The 21976-nt window shown below is 35.9% G+C and overlaps 1 protein-coding gene and 1 long non-coding RNA gene across 3 annotated transcripts in view; one reads left to right on the top strand and one right to left on the bottom strand.

Annotated features, from left to right (window-relative positions):
* Positions 1-21976, bottom strand: part of CDH18 (cadherin 18) — a 725976-nt gene that overhangs the window by 291810 nt on the left and 412190 nt on the right. The window contains exon 4 of the mRNA XM_055554551.1: positions 8920-9214. Within this exon, the coding sequence (XP_055410526.1) occupies positions 8920-9214 (295 nt within the window). The remainder of the gene's footprint in view (positions 1-8919; positions 9215-21976) is intronic.
* LOC129632837 (uncharacterized) overlaps positions 1-21976 on the top strand; it is a 341755-nt gene that overhangs the window by 280837 nt on the left and 38942 nt on the right. The gene's annotated exons all lie outside the window — the stretch shown is intronic.

Here is a 21976-nt window from a genome sequence, read left to right as displayed (position 1 = left end):
AGACTTTGTCTGCTGATTATTACTCACTGACAAGACATATATAACAAATCATGCTTTTCTCACAGGCAATACAACACACAGCGATTACTGGGAGGGCTCCACAATCATTTCTTAGCACTGTGGATATACAAGAAACAACAATCTGATAAAAACGTGCACACATGAGAAGTCCCTGGAGCTGCTTTCTCTTGTCTCCTCTGTTTTCTCAGAGCACATTTTGCAAAGCTCTACAGGGAACTCGTCCATTTTATGATGATTCTGCTTATTCCTCCTTAACCACACAGATATACACACACACAAACTCTAAGCTATATAATTCCTCAGGGAAGAGAGAGGAATGTTTTTCATCATGTGTCCTTTATGCAAAATGCATTTATTTTTTTCTCCTCATCTAAGCCAAAAAAAAACCAAAAAGTCCATGTTTTATATAAGATTCAGAGTATATCTTCTCTGTCTGTAAGCAGGGCTCTCAGTCCAACAGTACTGTTCCTCTATTTTTTGCTTATCAAACTCCATATTAAAAATTTGTTTACACATCTGCAACCTGCTCAAATGTAGGCACTTTTTTTTTTACTGTTTTATTACTAGCCCATATCACAGTTCTAAGCATACTAAGTTCCTTCCCTCTTTCTCCTTTCCAGAATAATTAGACAACTTAAAGAATAAAGTATTTTTTAAGGACTGGATGATCCAAAACTCAATTAATGTGAATATGGTAAAACCAATGATCTTATTAGGCACCTTCTATTGTGAAAATTTTGTTGTCAACTATCCCACTCTGTTATTAGTATTGGAAATTGATATAGCTTTAAATGTGAATGCTATTATTTTTTATGATCATATATCACTTTTTATTATTATTTCATAAATAACATATATATATATCAGTTTAATAAGAAGAATCATGACATACTTCTATTGTACCAAATAAAACTGCAGCCTTCTTTTATAGAAGGAATTGCTTTCACTGATGTGTGTGGTCTCCATATATTTCTATGTGTGCATTCATATTCAGGAACACATATTCATTAAAAAAAAAAAAAAGGATGCTATTCCACACAGATTTCTGAAAATATTCTCACTAAAATACTCTGGATCTTTGAATGTCAGCATACACAGTTTAAATTCATTCATTTTAAGCCTGCCTAGCGTATCACTGTATGAAGAATAATATGAGAACTTCACTATACTTTAAGTATGTTTTCTACTTTTCACCTCTGTGAACAGTACTACAATGGGCCACTTTCAACATATGACTTTAGATATCAATGTCAGTATATCTATAAAAGAGTCTTCTTTTTTTTAAATTTTATTTTATTTTTAAACTTTACAAAATTGTATTAGTTTTTCCAAATATCAAAATGAATCCGCCACAGGTATACATGTGTTCCCCATCCTGAACCCTCCTCCCTCCCCATGTTCTTTTAAAATTTTTGATAGATATTGCCAAACTACCCTCCAAAAAACTATGCAAATCAACATTTCTGCTAATAGTTCTGCACACTAATAATTTTGTGAATTATCAAATTTGCAAACTGGATAGGCAAACATTGCTTTCTCTTTCTCCTTTGTGGTTTTTAAATTCCTAGTGAAATTTTAAATGTTTTAATACAATTAACATTAATTTTCCTATGAATCTCCTGCTAATGTAATTTCCCCATGCTCATTTGATTGTAGTGCATTTTTCTTATTATTGAAACGTTCCTTTTGTTATACTCAGTTGCTCATTCGTGTCTGACTCTGTGTGACCCCACGGACTGTAGCCCACCAGACTCTTCTGTCCATGGGAATTCTCCAAGCAAGAATACTAAAGTGGGTTGCCATGTCCTTCTCCAGGGGATCTTCCCAACCGAGGGATCAAACCTAGTTCTCCCACATTGTAGGGGAATTCTTTGCCCTCTGAGATACCAGGGAAGCCCGAAACAGTTTCTTATGTAAGGAAAAGTAGTACTTTGTCTGCCCTATGTGTTTGTATTTTAGTTTATTATCTTTCATCTTATTAAACATAATTATTTTATATCTTTATTTTCAACTGTTTATTCATTTAAATTAATATCTTATTTCTTACTATTGGATTCATATCTTGCATTAAAAATCCTTCACCGCATTTGTTTGTTTTACTTTTAAGTGGTTACATTTTTATAAGCATATTGAATGTTTCAGTTTTATATACCTTAATTGTGGATTTATTTACCATTTATATTGTTCTTAAGTGTTGGGGAAAACAGTTTCACATCACCCAACACTGTAATCATACGTGATCTGAACTCTACTCCTTAGCTCAGTTCATACAGATATTTTCCATTCCAGAAAGTGGCACTGGACTAGTCCATTCACCTCACTGTCCACACCGTCTGGGTTATCAAGGTTTTTCAGCTACCTGGAGCTTTTTCTTTCTCCACACTATTTCTTTCTCTACACTATCTCTGATGTATGTATTTTGGGTTTGTGAGAGGGATTTGTATTAAAAAAGCATTCTCTTATTGGACCCTTTAGGGATTAGATCTGGTATAAATGAATAGCTATTCCTTTATTTCCAGGCAATATTGGATGAATTTTCCTTTTTATGGTGTGTTAATGTTGTTTAGTCACTAAGTCATGTGTGACTCTTTGTAACCCTATGGACTGTAGGCTCCTCTGTCCATGGGATTTCCCAGGCAAGTATACTGGAGTGGGTTGCCATTTTCTTATCTATGTGATGTTTCCAACCCAGGGATTGTAACCATCACAAAATGCTACCTCTTGAACAAGAGGAACATTATAATAATATCAAATCTATTCCGATGAATTAAGAAGGGGACCCTTACCTCTGGCCCAGTAAACTGTATTTATCCTGGAACACACTTTTCCTTGTTATAATTATTCCACAAATGGCTTGATCTAGATTTTGTGTTTTTTTAACTGTATTGAAAATGGGAACTCAAAACCTGAAGCTTAGACATCTCTTCCATTTGTACTTCTTACTAACCCTGTGATCTTGGGAAAATTAATTAATTATATATTACTAGTTTTATCCTCTGTAAAACAAGAATAATTTGTAATGCTGACCTCAAGATGATACAAGCATGGAATTATTATGAACAACATGCAATGTCAGATACATAGTAAGTGCTCAATAAATATTCCTTGGAGTTGTTTTCAATGATCCTTATCACAACTGCTGTGGCCTCATGGGGTCTCAGACTTCAACAAACCCAACTGGATATTTTATAGTAATCAACTTTTGATTTTCTGCAAATCTCAAAGTCAACATTCAAAACCTCAATCTCTTTTGATCCACTGATCAAAACTTTATGGAGTTAATCAGTTCTGTAGTTGATAGGAAGCAAGATTTAAGTTATCTGAAATCAACTATTAGCTTCACCACAGACAGAAAGAAAAACTGCTGCCCCAGCAGAATTATCTAGCATCACAATTATACAGTGGAGATGGTAAACAGGAATGATTTTATGTATCATTCCCAAATCAAGCAACTTAATACAACTATATTGTATTAACAACATCACTGTTGTTCTGTGATGCTAAAATCTTTCTTGCCATACCTTTGTATTCAGTATTAGATTCAATTCTTTGGTTACTGTGCTGTGTGCTGTGCTTAGTTGCTCAGTTGGGTCTGACTCTTTGCGACACCATGGACTGCAGCCTGCCAGGCTCCTGGCTTCATGTTAAAACCGAGAATTTGTCTGAGTACCAATTCAGATTGAATACAGCTGCGTGCATCTGAAATCCAACTCGGTAACATAAAAAGACGAGATTTACTTTCATAAGGAAGCTCTTGGGATTCACAGACCAGGTCTGGAGCATCAGTTCTGAGATGGATCATCCTTCTGGGCCCTTTTATCTTTCTGATCCATCTCACTTAGCAACAGGCTTTCATCTTTATGGTTTCAAGTGGCTGCTGTATTTTGAGACCACATCTGCTTTAGGCAACAAGGAAAATGGCAATGGGTAAAATATCCGTGCCAGGTGTGTCTTTTTGGCAGAAAGCCTGTATCTTTCCTGAAAGTTCCACCTACTGGCTTCCACTTAACATCCTACTATTTAGAATTACATCACATGGTCATTTTTAGGTGAAAAAAAATTGTAGTAAGTGAACATTTAATTCTGCATAATGTCAACCTGAGCAAACTGTAGGGAAAGAGGGGCTGAATATTAGATAACTAACATCATTTACCTAAAGGGAAGAAGCATGATTCTATTGTCTGTGTCAAAAGCCATATTCTTTAAATGTTCATTTTTACTTAGAGGATAATTACTTTACAATATTGTGATGGTTTCTGCTATACCAGCATCAGGTATTCCTATGTCTGCTACCTCTTGACCCACCCTCCTACTTCCTTCCCCATCCCACTCTTCTAGGTTGTCAAAGCGTACCAGCTTTGGGTGCCCAGCGTCAAACAGCAAATCCCAGACTATTTTACATATGACAATATGTATATTTCAATGCTATTCTCTCAAATCACCCCACCCTCTCCTTGCAGCAAATGCCATATCTATCAAGAGTATTGAGAACAACACTATCTTCTAATTGCTCTTCCTGCCTCCAAGCTCATTCCTTAAAACCTCTTACATTAGAGACCGGCAAATTTTTCCTGTAATAAGCAACACAGGAAATGTTTCAGGCTCTGTGAGCCGTAATGTTGGCTGCGACTATAGCTCTGCTACCACAATACCTAGACTATCATAGGCAAGATTTAAATGAATGGGTACAGATTTGTTCTAGGAAATTTTTGTTTACAAAAACAGACAGTGAGAACCTACTGTATAGCACAGGGGAAAAAAAGAAGGTAGAATCTGTTTGGAAAACATATATTAACTTAATCTTTAAAACTGCATTCCAATATACATTAGGTACACACACATACTATTTGATTTCACTTTTACGAGGTACCTAGAATTGTCAAATTCATAGAGTCAGAAAGTACATTGGTAGATGCCAGGGGCTGGGTGCAGGAGTCAGGCGGGCGAATGGGGAATTAGTGTCTAATGAGGACAGAGTTCCAGTTTTGCCTCTGTGCTCAGTCTTGTCTGACTCTTTGTGCTCCCCAAGACTGTAGCTCTCCAGGCTCCTCTGTCCATAGGGTTTCCAAGGCAAGAATACTGGAGGCAGCTGTCATTTCCTCCTCCAGTGGATCTTCCCCACTTAGGGATTGAACCCTCGTTTCTCACGTCTCTTGCATTGCGAGGTGTGCATTCTTTACCACTGTGCCACCTGGGAAGCCCCACTTTCCAGTTTAGGAAGGTAACAAAGTCAAGGGATGCATGATGGTGAGTGCTGCACAATGATGCGAATGCACTTATTGTCTCTGAACTGTATGATTAAATATGGTTAAAATAGTATGTTTTATATTATATGACTTTTACCACAACAAAATAGAAAAAAAAAAAAAAAAAACCAACCAGCAGGCTGGATTTGTGTCCACTGTCATGGTTTGCTGGTCCCTCTTGAACCTTATTACTAGCTATTTTGTGGTTATTTGTGTATTTTTTATTTCTAAAATCAGAGGCAGTGCAAATATCACTTATTGTTAGCCCACAATGTAAAGCAAATTCTTTACTATGCTAACATCCATATCACTTTCTATATGTTCATATTACAGTGTGCAGTAGATGTTATTATGATGTTTTATGTGTTTATTTTTCCACGATGAGTTCAAAAACACACACATACACACACAATATGATTTCCAATATTCAGTCTATAGCTTGCCATACTGTTTCACCAGAAATCACACCTGGACCCACGGTACAAGACAGACTGAAAGCCTACTCTGCTTTGTCCTTTGTCTCCAGTACTTTCAGACATTTATTTTCTCCTTCAACAAGGCTTGTCTCTATAAAAGAACTTAAAAATATAGTTGATCTTGGAACAATTAGGGGATTTAAGACACCAACTTCCCTCCTGCAGTCAAAATCCATATGTGACTTGTTACAGTTGGCCCTTGTATAGAAGGTTCCTATAAGGGGACTCGCACAGTTCACACCTGTGTCGCTCAAGGGTCAGCTATACTAGTATTGTCCATTTCTACCCTTCTCTCTGAGTCTTAGATGAGGGCTGAAATGTTTTGGCTTGCTCCTAAGTCCTTCAGCCTTTGCTGCATTGACTTCTTAGGCTTCATGATTCCTAAAAGCCCAGTATCACTCAACATGCTCACATGTACTCACTTAGCTTTAACTGTGTTCATACACAGGTATATAGTTTAGATTGTACTTATAATACCTTTTTTCTCCCCTTATTATTTTCTTTGGCTTTTTAATCTCTGTTTTGATTGATTTCAACTATTTTCTATGTCAACTATTTTCCCAAGCATTTCTCTAGATAAAGTTGGAGGATGATACAGACTACCCTGGTGGTTCAATGGTTAAAACTTCACACTTCCAGTGCAGGAGACGTGGGTTTGATCCCTGGTCAGGGAACTAAGATCTCCCATGCTGTGTGGTGCCGCCAAAGAAATACTTAAAAAGGTAGAAGGATGATATACTTTCTGGATTCCTTTCTAAATATTTCTTTCATGCTAACATATATCATGTTTTTGATTGAGTGAAGGATTTGGTGTTCTGCCTTTGCTCTGAAGGCTGACAATGGTATTAAATTATTAACCACATTCCAGTATTTCAAGTGACAAATATGATGTGAAAATATCTTTTCCTAGTAAGTAACTTTTAAAATCTGAAGTCTATATCATTTTTTCTTCATTCATAGGCTTTAGGAAAACTTTTCCAGCATCCAACTAAGTTTGATCCTTTTCCAATTAATCCTTCCTGCAATTCAGAAAGTTTATTCAACTTGTAAATTCTGTATATGCTACACCTAAATGTTTTTAAAAAAATGTTACTGTTCCTCTCCTTCATCTGCTGTTTCTTGCATTCTGGGAATATATGTTATTCCCACACTATGTGTAGTTAATACATCCTCTAAGTCTCATCTATTTCTTACAATTTCCATATACTTGTATTTTTGTTCTCTGATTTTTAGCTCCTTCTTCCAGTCTTGGAAGTTCTTAAGTTCCAGGAAAACAATTTGGGTCTTATCAGTGACTCTATGTGCCTCAATGTGCATATTGATTTTCTGTTGTTTACTTATTGTAGAAAACATGGCTTTTAGGAATCTCTCTGCAGTGTCCTTAAAACAAGAGTGCTCTGATTACCTAGTGTTCAGTACTATTTTTTGGTAATGAGTGCTGTGCCTGTTTTCTTCTTTGGTGCTTTGCCTCCCAGAGCGATGGTCAGTTTCCAGGGTGCTCCCTGGGGTTCTTATGTGGCCCCTGGCAGTACCTTATCAGTGATTCTCACAAGTGATGGAGTCACAGAGCTCTTTGCTTCTGTAAGGAGATGATCGGCAAATGTGCTGTCAGTCCCTTGACAAGGCTCCAGAAGAAAGTCTCTTCTGGAGTTTTTACACAAACTTTCACCTGCCAGAAATAATGGTGTTGAGTCTCTTAGCTTTGTGTGTGGGGGGGGTGGGTGGGAGGTGGGGGGGAGGTATTCCTTGCGGCTTGTGGGATCTTAGTTCACCAACCAGCAACTGAACTTAAGCTCTTGGTAATGAAAGTATGGAGTTCTAATGACTGGACCACCAGGGAATTGTCTTCAACTTTCTTAAGAGACCGAGGAGCCTGAGTGTCTTTGGGCCCTTTCCACTGGCTCTCTGAGACTAGACCCTGCATTCTACTCTGGTCTCTGGGGAGTCCATTTGGCAATTGTTTCTCCCTGGAGATTCTGTTTAAGAAGGAAAACTGAGTCTCTCTTTCTAAACTGATTCCCTCACCGCTTAAGGAGCTATCTGCTTATCTCAGGAGAATTAAAATAGACTGGATTTGGGAAAACAAAAGAAATTGCAATCTCCCATTAAAAACCTTATATATATGAGACAAAGGATGTTAACAAAACATATTGCATTAATCATTTCAAAACAGATGTAAGTTAAGCCATGTTGTTCATCTTCAATTCATAAGTGCCGCATATCAATTATATCTCAATAAAACTGTATTTTCAAAATTTATATATATATATATCCATTTGCACAGAGTGATTTGGTTAGTGACTATAATAACCTAATTCAATACCCATATATATAAACTTAAGTATATAAAACATGTACTCAAAATATATTTTCTAAATCCAAACTTATGGCCTCGCAGAGGTAATGAAAATATTTTCATCATAGTTGAACTTTATTTTAATTATATTTAGGAAATTCATCTTAGATAAAAATAAAATAAAATAGCTAGGCTTTAGAAATCACCAGAAGATTGGAAATCTCTATCATGACTTATCAAATACAGTGTAGGCTCTATATTCAGGAGAGACTGGGGTCAATTTCTTCATGGCAATTCAGAAAAGAACTTGGGAAAATCACTTACATACTGTATACCAGTTTGTATAGCTTTAATGTGGCATTTAAAATATTTCACATGGTTATCATATATTTTAAAATAAAGGATGCAAATGCTTAAGGGTCTCTGCAAATTTTATTGATTAATGTAACTATTGCTTGGACTATCAGTCCTATTATAATTTAATCATAACTTGAAAGTTGAAAACACATAGCAATAGATTTCCAACATTCTACTGTATGTGTTCACACAAACTGTCACTGATTGTGTTGGTATGGTAAAAAAAAAAAAAAATTACACCAATTAAGCAAGAATTGCAAGTATTTTATCATGTATGAATGGTTTTTCCTTGAGATCAAGTTGTTACTTACACTAACAACTTCAGAAATTTGTTTTAATAAATACTAGGACAGCTAGCAGAAATATTCCTGAAAACTTTAGGCTATAGGAAATTATTAAAATATTTGAAATTTCTTCAAATTTCTTCACACCTCCCAAATATTTAAATATTAGTCTTCAAACTATTATTTTTAGATCTTCAAAAATATATTAACTTCCAAAATATAAAAATGATTTATCTTACCCATATCTGACATTTCAGGCACAGTTACAATGTATGGTCCATCTGTGAACTTCGGAGCATTGTCATTGATGTCTTGCACTTTGATGATAAACTCAGATTCAGGCTCAAGGGGCTTGTTTGTTCGTCTGTCAATAGCCTGTGCATGAAGTACATAGTGGGTCTTCTGCTCCCTGTCTAGGCTTTTTGTTGAGTGGATGTCGCCAGTGGTATCATCAATGATAAAAATAGTCCCAGCACCTTCTCCAGTAAGGATGTACTTGACAGACCCATCACCTTTGTCAGAATTGGAGTGCAGCTGTAGACAAAGATGGAAAAATTTAAGATAGTATTATATTCCAAACTTACATGGTGTTCTCTTAAAATTGCCTATCTATAATTTAATACTTAGTTTGGTTATGACCTTATTCTTCTCTCCAATGTCCCAGGTGTTGCTAAAATCATGTTTATCTGAAGTTTTTCTCTACTTGGTATAAATAGGGATATTTTATTATGTTCTAAGAGATTTAATTATTGAAGAAAATTAATGAGCAATACTTATTAAAAGCATAACCCTTGCTGTCAGTCTACTAAATCAATGTTTTGCTACCTATACCGAATAAAATTGTAAAAGAAACTACCAGTAAATCACAGTTGTCTTCCATATTTCCACAGGGAATTAAAAAAAAACAAAACTAAGAATTAACTGCTTGCCATTATATTTCAATATTAAAATTTTAAAAAATAATACAGTAAAATTTGAGATTCAAATTATTTATTAAAATTTCCACAAAATGGACACTTATTTAATACAGGAATGTTAATTTTATAATTTGGAAAAACAAATATCTTCCAGATTGCTAAATTAAAAAAAAAAAACCTTGTGATGGAATATTCTCTTTCTTGAAAAATTATGAAACTTTACACTGAAAATTTAAATGGCAGTATAGATTTAATCAGTTAAGTAGGCCCTGATTTTTAATTAAGATACACTAATAAATCTCACTTGTAAAACTAAAATGATTGAACTTTCTTTGAATAGACATTATAGGAGTAATATTTCAGCAGAGATCTTCAATAAGAAAGATATTGTACGTTAAGATAATTTAAAAACTTTTTATCATTTAAATATTAGCAAATGCTTTTAAACTGCATATAATTCACACAATGGCTATTACTTATAACATCGAAGTTCAGTTAATATTTCTATGAATAGCATTGTTATATTTCTAGCTGAGAACATCCACAGTATTTTCTTAAATCTCAAACACATACTTGAAAAATTGTTTCTCCCAAGAGATCTGAACAGTTATCCTTCACATGAAACCTTTTTGGTCACATAACCACAACTACTCACCTTTGCACATTTCTGACACTCTGAAACACTGAAAATATATAACCTTGTTCACATAGCATTTTGGTTTCTAGCCAAAGTAAAAAACTTCAAGGTTTATGTTAAAGTCTCTGAACTCTTAGAAGACATTTTTAAAGATAAAATATAGAAAAAAGATAATATAAGGAAAGGACTATTTCAACGGGAAAATGAAGGGGTCTGAAACATAAATAACAGTACATCAGGAAAAATTGTACTTATTTCTTGAAAACACATAAGACATAATCAGGGATAAAATTTTGATAGGCATCACTCAGATTCAACAAATTAAATAATTTCCAAACTGATTTTTTTGGAGTTTTCTAAAAAGGAGTAAAACTACATTAGCCGAATATAAAAAACACAGCTTTCAAAGATTCACACTTCATTAGTAAATTAACTACTAAAAGAAGCAGTAGAATGAGTTGTGTGGAGACAGTTGTAGGCATGCATGAAAATGAATTTATTCATTTATTTATATCTCTTTACATCATTTTAGCACCTACAAGAAGAGATTTAACATTTGCAACAGACGTCTACAAAATATCGATTGAGCAGTCTGTTTCATATTCTCCAATTTTGCATCTATCCATGATGAAAACACAGCAAAGTAAAGGACCAAATTCTCTGAACAAATGCTTTTAAAACCTTTTCTGGAACATGCATGTTATTAAATTAACCAAAAGGTGAAGTCATTTTAGTAGCTATTGCTATATTCTGTATGGATTATAAATCTAAATATAATAAATACGACTAATTAAAAACACTGACAGAAACAGTTAAACCTTCTAACAACTAACTATTGAAAGATATGACAATGGTGAAAATTGACTCTTGAGGATATTATCATATACTATTACATTTTTAGAGTGGTTAATTTGAAATTATTTAGTTTTGGACGAAAGGATCACACTGCAGTTAACTATATGTATTTTTTGAATAGGCATATGGACATAGACCAGCAACAGAAGTATGTAAAAGTAGTAAAGTTGTCAATCTAAAGCATCTGTTAAAATTTTATATGCTCTATGCTTTATATGGATTATGATAAATAATTCAATTAAAGATAAATGCCAGCAAATTTATGGCTTTAGATTTTAACACTTGAATCTAACTCCACATTTTTAAAGTTTTGAGAATTAACATAGCACTTAGCATAAGTGTTTCAGAAGTTATGTCTAACCAGATAGTAAATGTGCAGTGTGTGCTAAGTTGCTTTAGCCGTGTCTTATTCCTTGGGACCCTATGCACTGTGGTCCACCAGGCTCCTCCATTCATGGGATTCTACAGGCAAGAAAACTGGAGTGGGTTGCCATACCCTTCTCCAGGGGGTCTTCATGACCCAGGGATCAAACCTGCATCTCTTAGTCTCTTGCATTGGCATGTGGGTTCTTCACCACTAGCGCCACCTGGGAAACCCCCATAACGTGCAGGAGCCAGTGAATTATAACTTCAGTTCCATTCAGTTGCCTAGTTGTTTCCGATTCTTTGAAATCCCATAGACTGCAACACTCCAGGCTCCCCTGTCCATCACCAACTCCTGGAGCTTGCTCAAACTTGTGTCCATTGAGTTGGGTGATGCCATCCAACCATCTCACCCTCTGTTGTTCCCTTCTCCTCTAACCTTCAAACTTTCCCAACATCAGGGTCTTTTACAAGGAGTCAGTTCTTTGCATCAGGTGGCCAAAGAATTGGAGTTTCAGCTTCAGCATCAGTCCTTCCAATGAATATTCAGGACTGATTTCCTTACTTAGTAGTATTGATATTGTTGTACAACACAGTCAAAGGTACACTGAAATATTATAATAATACATTTGGATTACATAAATTGTTGTAAATATTTAGCTTGAGTATTTTACTTTTTTTAATTTATTGTTATTTTTTTGAGTATAGTTGATTTACAAGACCACCTGACGTGCCTCTTGAGAAACCTGTATGCAGGTCAGGAAGCAATAGTTGGAACTGGACATGAAACAACAGACTGGTTCCAAATAGGAAAAGGATTACGTCAAGGCTGTATATTGTCACCCTGTTTATTTAACTTATATGCAGAGTACATCATGAGAAACGCTGGGTTGGAGGAAGCACAAGCTGGAATCAAGATTGCCGGGAGAAATATCAATAACCTCAGAAATGCAGATGACAGCACCCTTATGGCAGAAAGTGAAGAAGAACTAAAGAGCCTGTTGATGAAAGGGTATATATATCCCCTTGTTTTTACATTCTATTTCAATATAAGTCATTACAGATCATTGAGTAGAGTTTTCTGTTTTATAAAGTAGGGTCTTACTAGTTATCTATTTTTTTTAGTTTACATAATTTTTAATATATATATATATACATACACACACACTTTATTTTATTTAACCTGTGCTTTGTCTTTTTTATTTTTATTTTTTTATTTTTTTTTATTTTATTTTATTTTTAAACTTTACAATATTGTATTGGTTTTGCCAAACATCGAAATGAATAGTTCAGTTCAGTTCAGTCGCTCAACATGTCCAACTCTTTGAGACCCAATGAATCACAGCACGCGAGGCCTCCCTATCCATCACCAACTCCCGGAGTTCACTCAAACTCATGTCCATCAAGTCGGTGATGCCATCCAGCTATCTCATCCTCTGTCATCCCCTTCTCCTCCTGCCCCCAATCCCTCCCAGCATCAGAGTCTTTTCCAATAAGTCAACTCTTCGCACGAGGTGGCCAAACTACTGGAATTTCAGCTTTAGCATCATTCCTTCCAAAGAAAACCCAAGGCTGATCTCCATCAGAATGGACTGGTTGGATCTCCTTGCAGTCCCAGGGACTCTCAAGAGTCTTCTCCAACACCACAGTTCAAAAGCATCAGTTCTTCGGTGCTCAGCTTTATTCACAGTCCAACTCTCACATCCATACATGACCACAGGAAAAACCATAGCCTTGACTAGATGGACCTTTGTTGGTAAAGTAATGTCTCTGCTTTTCAGTATGCTACCTAGGTTGGTCATAACTTTCCTTCCAAGGAGTAAGCATGTTTTAATTTCATGGCTGCAGTCACCATCTGCAGTGATTTTGAAGCCCAAAAAAAGTAAAGTCTGACACTGTTTTCACTGTTTCCCCATCTATTTGCCATGAAGTGATGGGACCAGATGCGGTGATCTTAGTTTTCTGAATGTTGAGCTTTAAGCCAACTTTTTCACTCTCCTCTTTCACTTTCATCAAAAGGATTTTTAGTTCCTCTTCACTTTCTGTCATAAGGGTGCTGTTATCTGCATATATGAGGTTATTGATATTTCTCCTGGAAATCTTGATTCCAGCTTGTGCTTCTTCCAGCCCAGCATTTCTCATGATGTACTCTGCATAGAAGTTAAATAAGCAGGGTGACAATATACAGCCTTGACGTACTCCTTTTCCTATTTGAAACCAGTCTATTGTTCCATGTCCAGTTCTAACTGTTGCTTCCTGACCTGCATGCAAATTTCTCAAGAGGCAGATCAGGTGGTCTGGTATTCCCATCTCTTTAAAAATTTTCTACAGTTTACTGTGATCCACACAGTCAAAGGCTTTGGCATAGTCAATAAAGCAGAAATAGATGTTTTTCAGGAACTCTCTTGTTTTTTCGATGATCCAGCAGATGTTGGCAATTTGATCTCTGGTTCTTCTGCCTTTTCTTTCTTTTTTGCTGAGGTCAGCATGTATTTTCCATCTTTTTCTATCATTAACAATTGTTTTTGGCTTTATCTTTTTTTTAAATTTTATTATTTAACTTTACAATATTGTATTAGTTTTGCCATATATCAACATGAATCCACCACAGGAATACATGTGTTCCCCATCCTGAATCCTCCTCCATCCTCTCTCCTCCCTCCCCGTACCATCCCTCTGGGTCATCCCAGTGCACCAGCCCCAAGCATCCAGTATCTTGCATTGAACCTGGACTGGCGACTCGTTTCATATATGATATTATACACGTTTCTTCTGCCTTTTCTAAAACCAGCTTGAACATCAGGAAGTTCACAGTTCACGTATTGCTGAAGCCTGGCTTGGAGAATTTTGAGCATTACTTTACTGGCGTGTGAGATGAGTGCAATTGTGCGGTAGTATGAGCATTCTTTGGCATTGCCTTTCTTTGAGATTGGAATGAAAACTAACCTTTTCCAGTCCTGTGGCCACTGCTGAGTTTTCCACATTTGCTGGCATATTAGTGCAGCACTTTCACAGCATCATCTTTCAGGATTTGGAATAGCTCAACTGGAATTCCATTACCTCCACTAGCTTTGTTCGTAGTGATGCTTTCTAAGGCCCACTCGACTTCACATTCCAGGATGTCTGGCTCTAGGTGAGTGATCACACCATAGTGATTATCTGGGTCGTGAAGGTCTTTTTTGTACAGTTCTTCTGTGTATTCTTGCTACCTCTTCTTAATAGCTTCTGCTTCTGTTAGGTCCATAACATTTCTGTCCTTTATCGAGCCCATCTTTGCATGAAATATTCCCTTGGTATCTCTAATGTTCTTGAAGAGATCTCTAGTCTTTCCCATTCTGTTGTTTTCCTCTATTTCTTTGCATTGAAAACTGAGGAAGGCTTTCTTATCTCTTCTTGCTATTCTTTCGAACTCTGCATTCAGATGCTTATATCTTTCCTTTTCTCCTTTGCTTTTCGCTTCTCTTCTTTTTGTTTGTACTTTTTTTTAATTTAAATTTATTTATTTTAATTGGAGGCTAATTACTTTATAATATTGTATTGGGTTTGCCATATATAAACATTAATCTGCCACGGGGGTACACATGTTTCCAATCCTGAACCCCCCTCCCACCTCCCTCTCAATACCATCCTTCTGGATCATCCCAATGCAGCAGCCCCAAGTATCCTGTATTGAACCTGGACTGGTGATACATTTCTTATATGATATTATACATGTTACAATACCATTCTCCCAATTTGCTTCTCTACTTTTCACAGCTATTTGTAAGGCCTCCCCAGACAGCCATTTTGCTTTTTTGCATTTATTTTCCATGGGGATGGTCTTGATCCCTGTCTCCTGTACAATGTCACGGACCTCAGTCCATAGTTCATCAGGCACTCTATCTATCAGATCTAGTCCTTTAAATCTATTTCTGACTTCAACTGTATAATCACAAGGGATTTGATTTAGGTCATACTTGAATGGTCTAGTGGTTTTCCCTACTTTCTTCATTTAACTCTGAATTTGGCAATAAGGAGCTCATGATCTGAGCCACAGTCAGCTCCCGGTCTTGTTTTTGCTGACTGTATAGAGCTTCTCCATCTTCGGCTTATATATAGTAGTGTACGTCAATTCCATTCTCCTAATTTATCCCTCCCCTGTTTATTCCCTGGTAAACATAAATTTGCTTTCTATATCTGTGACTCTCTATATATTTTTTAAATAAATCTAGTTTGAGTGTTTTACTAATGGAGATGATCACTTATTCAATGGATTTTTTAAATTTCTCATCTGGCCTTGAAATAATAGTTTCCATGTAACACTAATGGAAATCCATCACAGTAGCAGTAGGTCAATCAATAAATACATTTCAAGACTATGATGAGAATTATTTGTGAACCCACAAAGTGATCCACCCTCAGGATTACCTCTTCTCTATTCAAACTATTCTTAAAAATTCATTTTTGTTTACAACATGCACTCCAACAGAAATTAGGGGACACTTTGCTTACATTGTCTTGTTTTGCTTAACTAGTAGGCTTTAAGATTCTGGAAGAACACAGGTTTTATATTAGGTTTCATAAGGCAAAAAACAATGAATGAAAGAATGAATATTTTGAATGAAATGGCTGAAGAGTAATGATTTTAGAAGAGGTAGAAATCTTAAGTCATGAAGAGAAAGCTCTTAGATACAGATGATTAGGTTACACTGATAATCAGAATAGAAATGTGTTATCTTTGAGGGTGGGCAGCAATGAGACATCAAATGAAAGGAACTGGGAAAAGAGTCATGAAGTAGGAATGCTCTGGATGCTTCCCTGGTGGCTCAGATGGTAAAAAAAAATCTGCCTGCAATGCAGGAGACCTGAGTTTGATCCATGGGTCGGGAAGATCCCCTGGCGAAGGCAATTGCAACCCGCTCTAGCATTCTCGCCTGGAAAATTGCATGGACAGGCGAGCCTGGCAGGCTACAGTCTAGGGGATCATAAAGAACTGGATATGACTGAGCAACTACCACTTTTTTTGAAATATTGCATTGTAAGTTTATCTAGCTACTATATTGAGAGATTTCCATCTTTTTTCTGTTAAAATATTTTTTAAAAATTGGAAAATAAAGTTTTTAGTCACACATAGTTCATTAATCCTACAAAGAGAATAGTAGAAGGGTCTTACATAACCCATAGTGATGGGGATATACTTATAGAATCATGAGATTTTGCAAAGTGAGTGATATTTTTATGCTAAAAGAGAGCTTTTATACTGTCCTAAAGCAAGAATAAAATATCCTTGTGTATCTGATCACATAATAACATAGAGTTAATTAGTTGTTCTTTAAAGAACAGTAAAAGGTCAAGAAGGAAGAAAGAAAAGAAAACACAATCACCCAAGTGAAGCAAAATGAACTCTTCTCTGGTATTCCTTTAATAAATTGTCTCTTCCTCAGTGTTAAGGAGTAACCTATGTCACTTAGAAAGCTAACACGACTCACATGAGTTTCTCTCAGAAAACTATTTATTTACCCTGGACCACATTTGAATCGGACCTAAAAATTTATAACTTTCTTTCTAATGCAGAGTTCCTCACTCAGATAATATTCTATCCTTTGGGGAAAAATAATTTAAAAGGTTAAGACGATAGTGCCAGAGCAATTAATTTTGAAAGTGGCTTCTAGTTAGGACTTCAAGCTATGTTTTAAAGTTAGGCCACTGACTTAAAATGTGATATTTTGGACTATATAATTTATGCATTTTTATGAATAGGAAGTTTGTATTTATAATATTCCAGTAGAAATCAGAAAGAGTCAGAAATATTATATAGTGATTTAATTATAATCATTTTTCCAACACGTGAAATACAGGTGATATAAAGTTAGAGCTACTTGAGGATCACAGGAAAGACATGTCATTAAAACTTACTGTGTATCTCTCATTCCAGTAAATGTTATATTTATTTTAAACCATAAGCAGATAAAACAAAAATCAATTGAACTCTTAATAAGTAACTGATGCAAAGAAAAAAATATATCAAATATGTTTTTACCATACATATTAATTACTGTTGGTAATTAACACATCAGTCTCTTCATGCAACAACAAAAAAAGAATACATAATCATCATATTTAATCATTCACCAATTCATATGTAAAAAGTTCTGCTAAATGCAGTGTCAGTAAAGTATTTTTTTCAACCAAAAAGCTAGTGTTTATCAATTAAATGTTAAGAAATTAGATGAGGGTAAGAAAATAAGGATTGCATTTGTTTAACTAGAAACATCCAAGGTCCTTGCATACACACAAAGGTTTCATGATTGAATTATTGGTATTCTTAGAAAAGAAAACCAGTAAATGAAAAAGAGGAGGAGGAAAGGAGCAAAAAGGAACATATGTTTTAACTATGATATCCCCTCCCCCCAAATCCCAGATCAGGGGCATTAACACACAAGATGAAAAACTACAAAATATCTCTAAAGTTTGAAGCTGTCAGAATCCCATGCCTATCAGCTCTACTTCAGAGAGATCCATTTAGTGTGCCAAATATTTGGCCACTGCAGAATACACTTATGGGTTGAGAATTTTACTATTAATTGCTTTGTAGCCTCAATAAGTGACCACTTGATTAGAATTAAAATGAGAAACATAAGGGACCAGAAAACATATTCCCTATCAGTTTTAATGTCTTCTTTTATCTTCTAATCAATATCTAGTTGAGAACTGCTATGCTTAAAATGGATAACCAACAAGGACTTACTGTATAGCACAGGGAACTTTGCTCAATGTTATGTGCCAGCCTGGATGGGAAGGAAGTTTGGAGGAGAACGGATACGTGTATATGTATGCCTGAGACCCTTCGATGTCCACCTGAAAGTATCATAACATTAATCAGGTGCTGTTGCTGTTTAGTCACTGAGTTGTACCTGACTCTTTGCGACCCCATGGACTGTAGCCTGCCAGGTTCCTCTGTCCATGGGGTTTTCCAGGCAGGAATACTACATTTGGTTGCCACTTCCTTCTCCAGGAGATCTTCCCAACCCAGGGATAGAACACATGTCTTCTGCACTGGCAGGTGGATTCTTTACCACTGAGCCCCATTAATCAATTATATTCCAATAAAAATAAAAAGTTAAAAAATAATAAAAAAAAATCTAGCTGAGAAAGGGGTAGCTTTGTCATCTGCTTTTAAAGAGAGAGAGAAAAAAAAAAAAACTCAAGGTATACTAAACATTAATAGAATTCCGTAAAATTACCCACCTAAACCACTGCTCACACTCTCAAATGTGTTATGATTTTATCTCCATTTAAACTATTCATTTTAGCACCTTTTTCTCAGGCAAGAAAACAGTAATTGTATATAGAAGTGAGGGAGGAGAAAGATAATGGAAATGTGAATGACTTTGTTCCTTTGGAAGTGTCATCTGACAATAAAATCTAAGATTATTGTTTGATCCTTCAGTCATTTTTAGGAGTTTTTTCATTGGAAAAAAAAATTTTAATATCCACCATGGATCAGTCACGGTACTCGGTACTTAAATCTATCACTGAACAAGGAGGCAGAGATTTCTGTCTGGGTAGTGCCTACATTCATTCCATTGGGGGAAAGCAGACACTAGGCAGAAAACATGACAATATACAATATGCAAGAATCACACTTAATAAGGAAACCAAGAAAAAGTAAAGAAGTAGGAATGTCAGAAGAGATCAGGTGGTACACAGAAGTCATGATATTAAAGTGATATTAAATGTGGTAGGTGGATGACCCAGAGGGATGGTATGGGGAGGGAAGTGGGAGGGGGGTTCAGGATGGGGAACACGTGTACACCCGTGGTGGATTCATGTTGATGTATGGCAAAACCAATACAATATTGTAAAGTAATTAGCCTCCAATTAAAATAAATCAATTTAAATTAAAAAAAAATGCATTGCCAAAAATAAATAAATAAATAAATTTGGTAAGTGGATTATTTGTCCTTCAACATATGTCTTTATTCTGGGAAACTCTGAATATGTTGCTTTTCAAGAAAAATAAATTCACAAATATGATTGAATTTGAGGTCTTTTGAGATAAGGAAATCCCCTTAATTTCTTTAGATTGGACTAATCTGACATGTGGCTTCTTAATAGGGAGGAATCCATTCTAGGTAGGTGAGAGAGAGAGACAAAAGGAAGTGTGAGAAGTATTCAGTGCCTCATTGCTGGGTTTGAAATGTAAGAGACTTTGTTGAAGTCCCAAGTAATGTCTCTAGAAGCAGGAAAAGCCAAGAAAGAGCCTTCTGTAGCTCTTCCCCAAAGCCTACAGAAGGAATGAAGCTCTGCCTAAGCCATGATTTTAGTGCCATGGAAATTATATTGATCTTCTGACTTTAGGGCTTCCCTTGTGGCTCAGCGGTAAAGAATCTGCCTGCTATGCAGGAGAGGTGGGTTCGATCCCTGGGTTGGGAAGAACCCCTGGAGAAGGGAAAAGCTACCCACTCAAGTATTCTGGCCTAGAGAATTCCATGGACTACAGTCTGTGGGGTTGCAAAGAGTCAGACAGGACTGAGAAACTTTCACTTTCACTTTCTGACCCTAGGGAAAAAAATCTGTGTTGTTTTAAGCCCCTAGTGAGGGAGTTCATTCTTAGGTAGGTCGATAGAGTCCAAGGAAGAAAAAGGGACAGACTTTTTTTTTTTTTCCCCGCATTCCTTTATGTCTTGTTTATGTAAGACATATTTTTTCTTAAGGTCTGAATTGTTATGCAATCTATTTCTTCTAAGATTAACTTTATTTAAGCCCAAAGCTAATAATTACACAACAAAACAACACAACTTCCTCAAGGGTATGTTTTTCCTTCAGTTCAGTTCAATTCAGTCGCTCAGTCGTGTCCAACTCTTTGCGACTCCATGAATCGCAGCACACCAGGCCTCCCTGTCCATCACCAACTCCCAGAGTTCACCCAAACCCATGTCCATCGAGTTGGTGATGCCATCCAGCCATCTCATCCTCTGTCATCCCCTTCTCCTCCTGCCCCCAATCCCTCCCAGCATCAGAGTCTTTTCCAATGAGTCAACTCTTCGCACTACACTGTAGACATCAGCAAAAATGGTGAATCAGCAAAAAAGGTGAAGGACCACTAGAATTTTCTCCTCCATAAAAGCAATGGTAGTGCTGACAAAAAGTTGTAATAATCAACTTTTTAGGGCTCTGGAAATTAACCAGTGACTTGAAGCATTCCAAGGAGATTGTAAACAAGAAAAACAGCTGAATCTTTGTGTGAGCAGTGAAATTTGTGCTGTTTCAACACATCCTATGGACTTCCCAGGTAGTCCTTAGTGGTAAAGAATCACCGTGCCAATGCCAGAGATTTAAGAGACTGAGGTTCAAACCCTGGATCAGGAAGATCCCTTGGAGGAGGGCATAGCAACCACTCCAATATTCTTGTCTGGAGAAACTCATGGACAGAGGAGCCTGGTGGGCCACAATCCATCGTGGTACAAAGAATCAGACACAACTGAAGCAACTTAGCACACACAATGTGCCCTATTTACATCCTCCCTGCTTCCCTCAACTCTACAGTCATCTTGAAAAGCAGTATCTTGAAGTCACAGTGAAAATCCACAAGGAAAAGTTTAGAGTCCAATAGCCACATGGTGACTTTCACCAAGCACTGAAATAATTAACATCACTCCTCTATAAACTTCTCCAAAAAATAATTTAAACTCATTGTATGAGGCCAGTTTATACTGACACCAAAACCTGATAGAAATATCACAAAAAGAGAAATCTACAGGTCAGTTTACCTTATAAATATAGGATACAACAATTCTCAACAAATATTAGCAAATCAAATCTGGGAACATATAAAAAATGTTATCCACTATAACTGTGTGGTTTATTCAGAGAAGAAAGTTTGCTTACAACATATCAAAATCAATTAATATAATACAACATACCAGTATTATAAAGGACAAAAATTATATAATTATTTCATGGATTCTGAAAACCATTTGAGAAAAACCAACACCTTTCACAATAAAAACAATAAACAAATGAGGGATAGAAGGGAACAGTTTCGAAGATGGCCATCCCTTCTCCAGGGGGAGATATCTCAAAACAAATCAACAGGTAACATCATAATTAATAGTGAAAGATTGTAAGTTTTCCTCCAAAGATGAAAAGCAAGACAAATATCCACTCTTGCCACTTCTATTCAGCACTGGAGGTTCTAGCAAGGACAATTAAGTAAGAAAAAAAAATGCACCCACTTTAGAACCACAAACAAACAAAAAATGCCTGTATTTGCAGACGACATGATTTTTCTTATATACAAAACCCTAAACAGACCATCAAAAATTATTAAAGCTAAAGAAAGTAAGTTTAGTATATGTTGAGATATAAGATGAATATAGAAATATACATTTTATTTCTATAGGTTTGCAATAAATAATCAAAATTTAAATTAAGAAATCAATTTAAAACTGCATTAAAGACAATGAAGTATTTAGGAATAAAAATATAACAAAAGCAGAACAAATGTAAACAATGAAACCTATAAATTATCCCTGAAAAAAA

This window comes from Bubalus kerabau, chromosome 18 (assembly GCF_029407905.1).
Source record: "Bubalus kerabau isolate K-KA32 ecotype Philippines breed swamp buffalo chromosome 18, PCC_UOA_SB_1v2, whole genome shotgun sequence".
Classification (NCBI taxonomy): domain Eukaryota; kingdom Metazoa; phylum Chordata; class Mammalia; order Artiodactyla; family Bovidae; genus Bubalus; species Bubalus kerabau.
The sequence above is the reverse complement of the archived record's forward strand: the minus strand, read 5'-3'. Positions and strand labels throughout refer to the sequence as shown.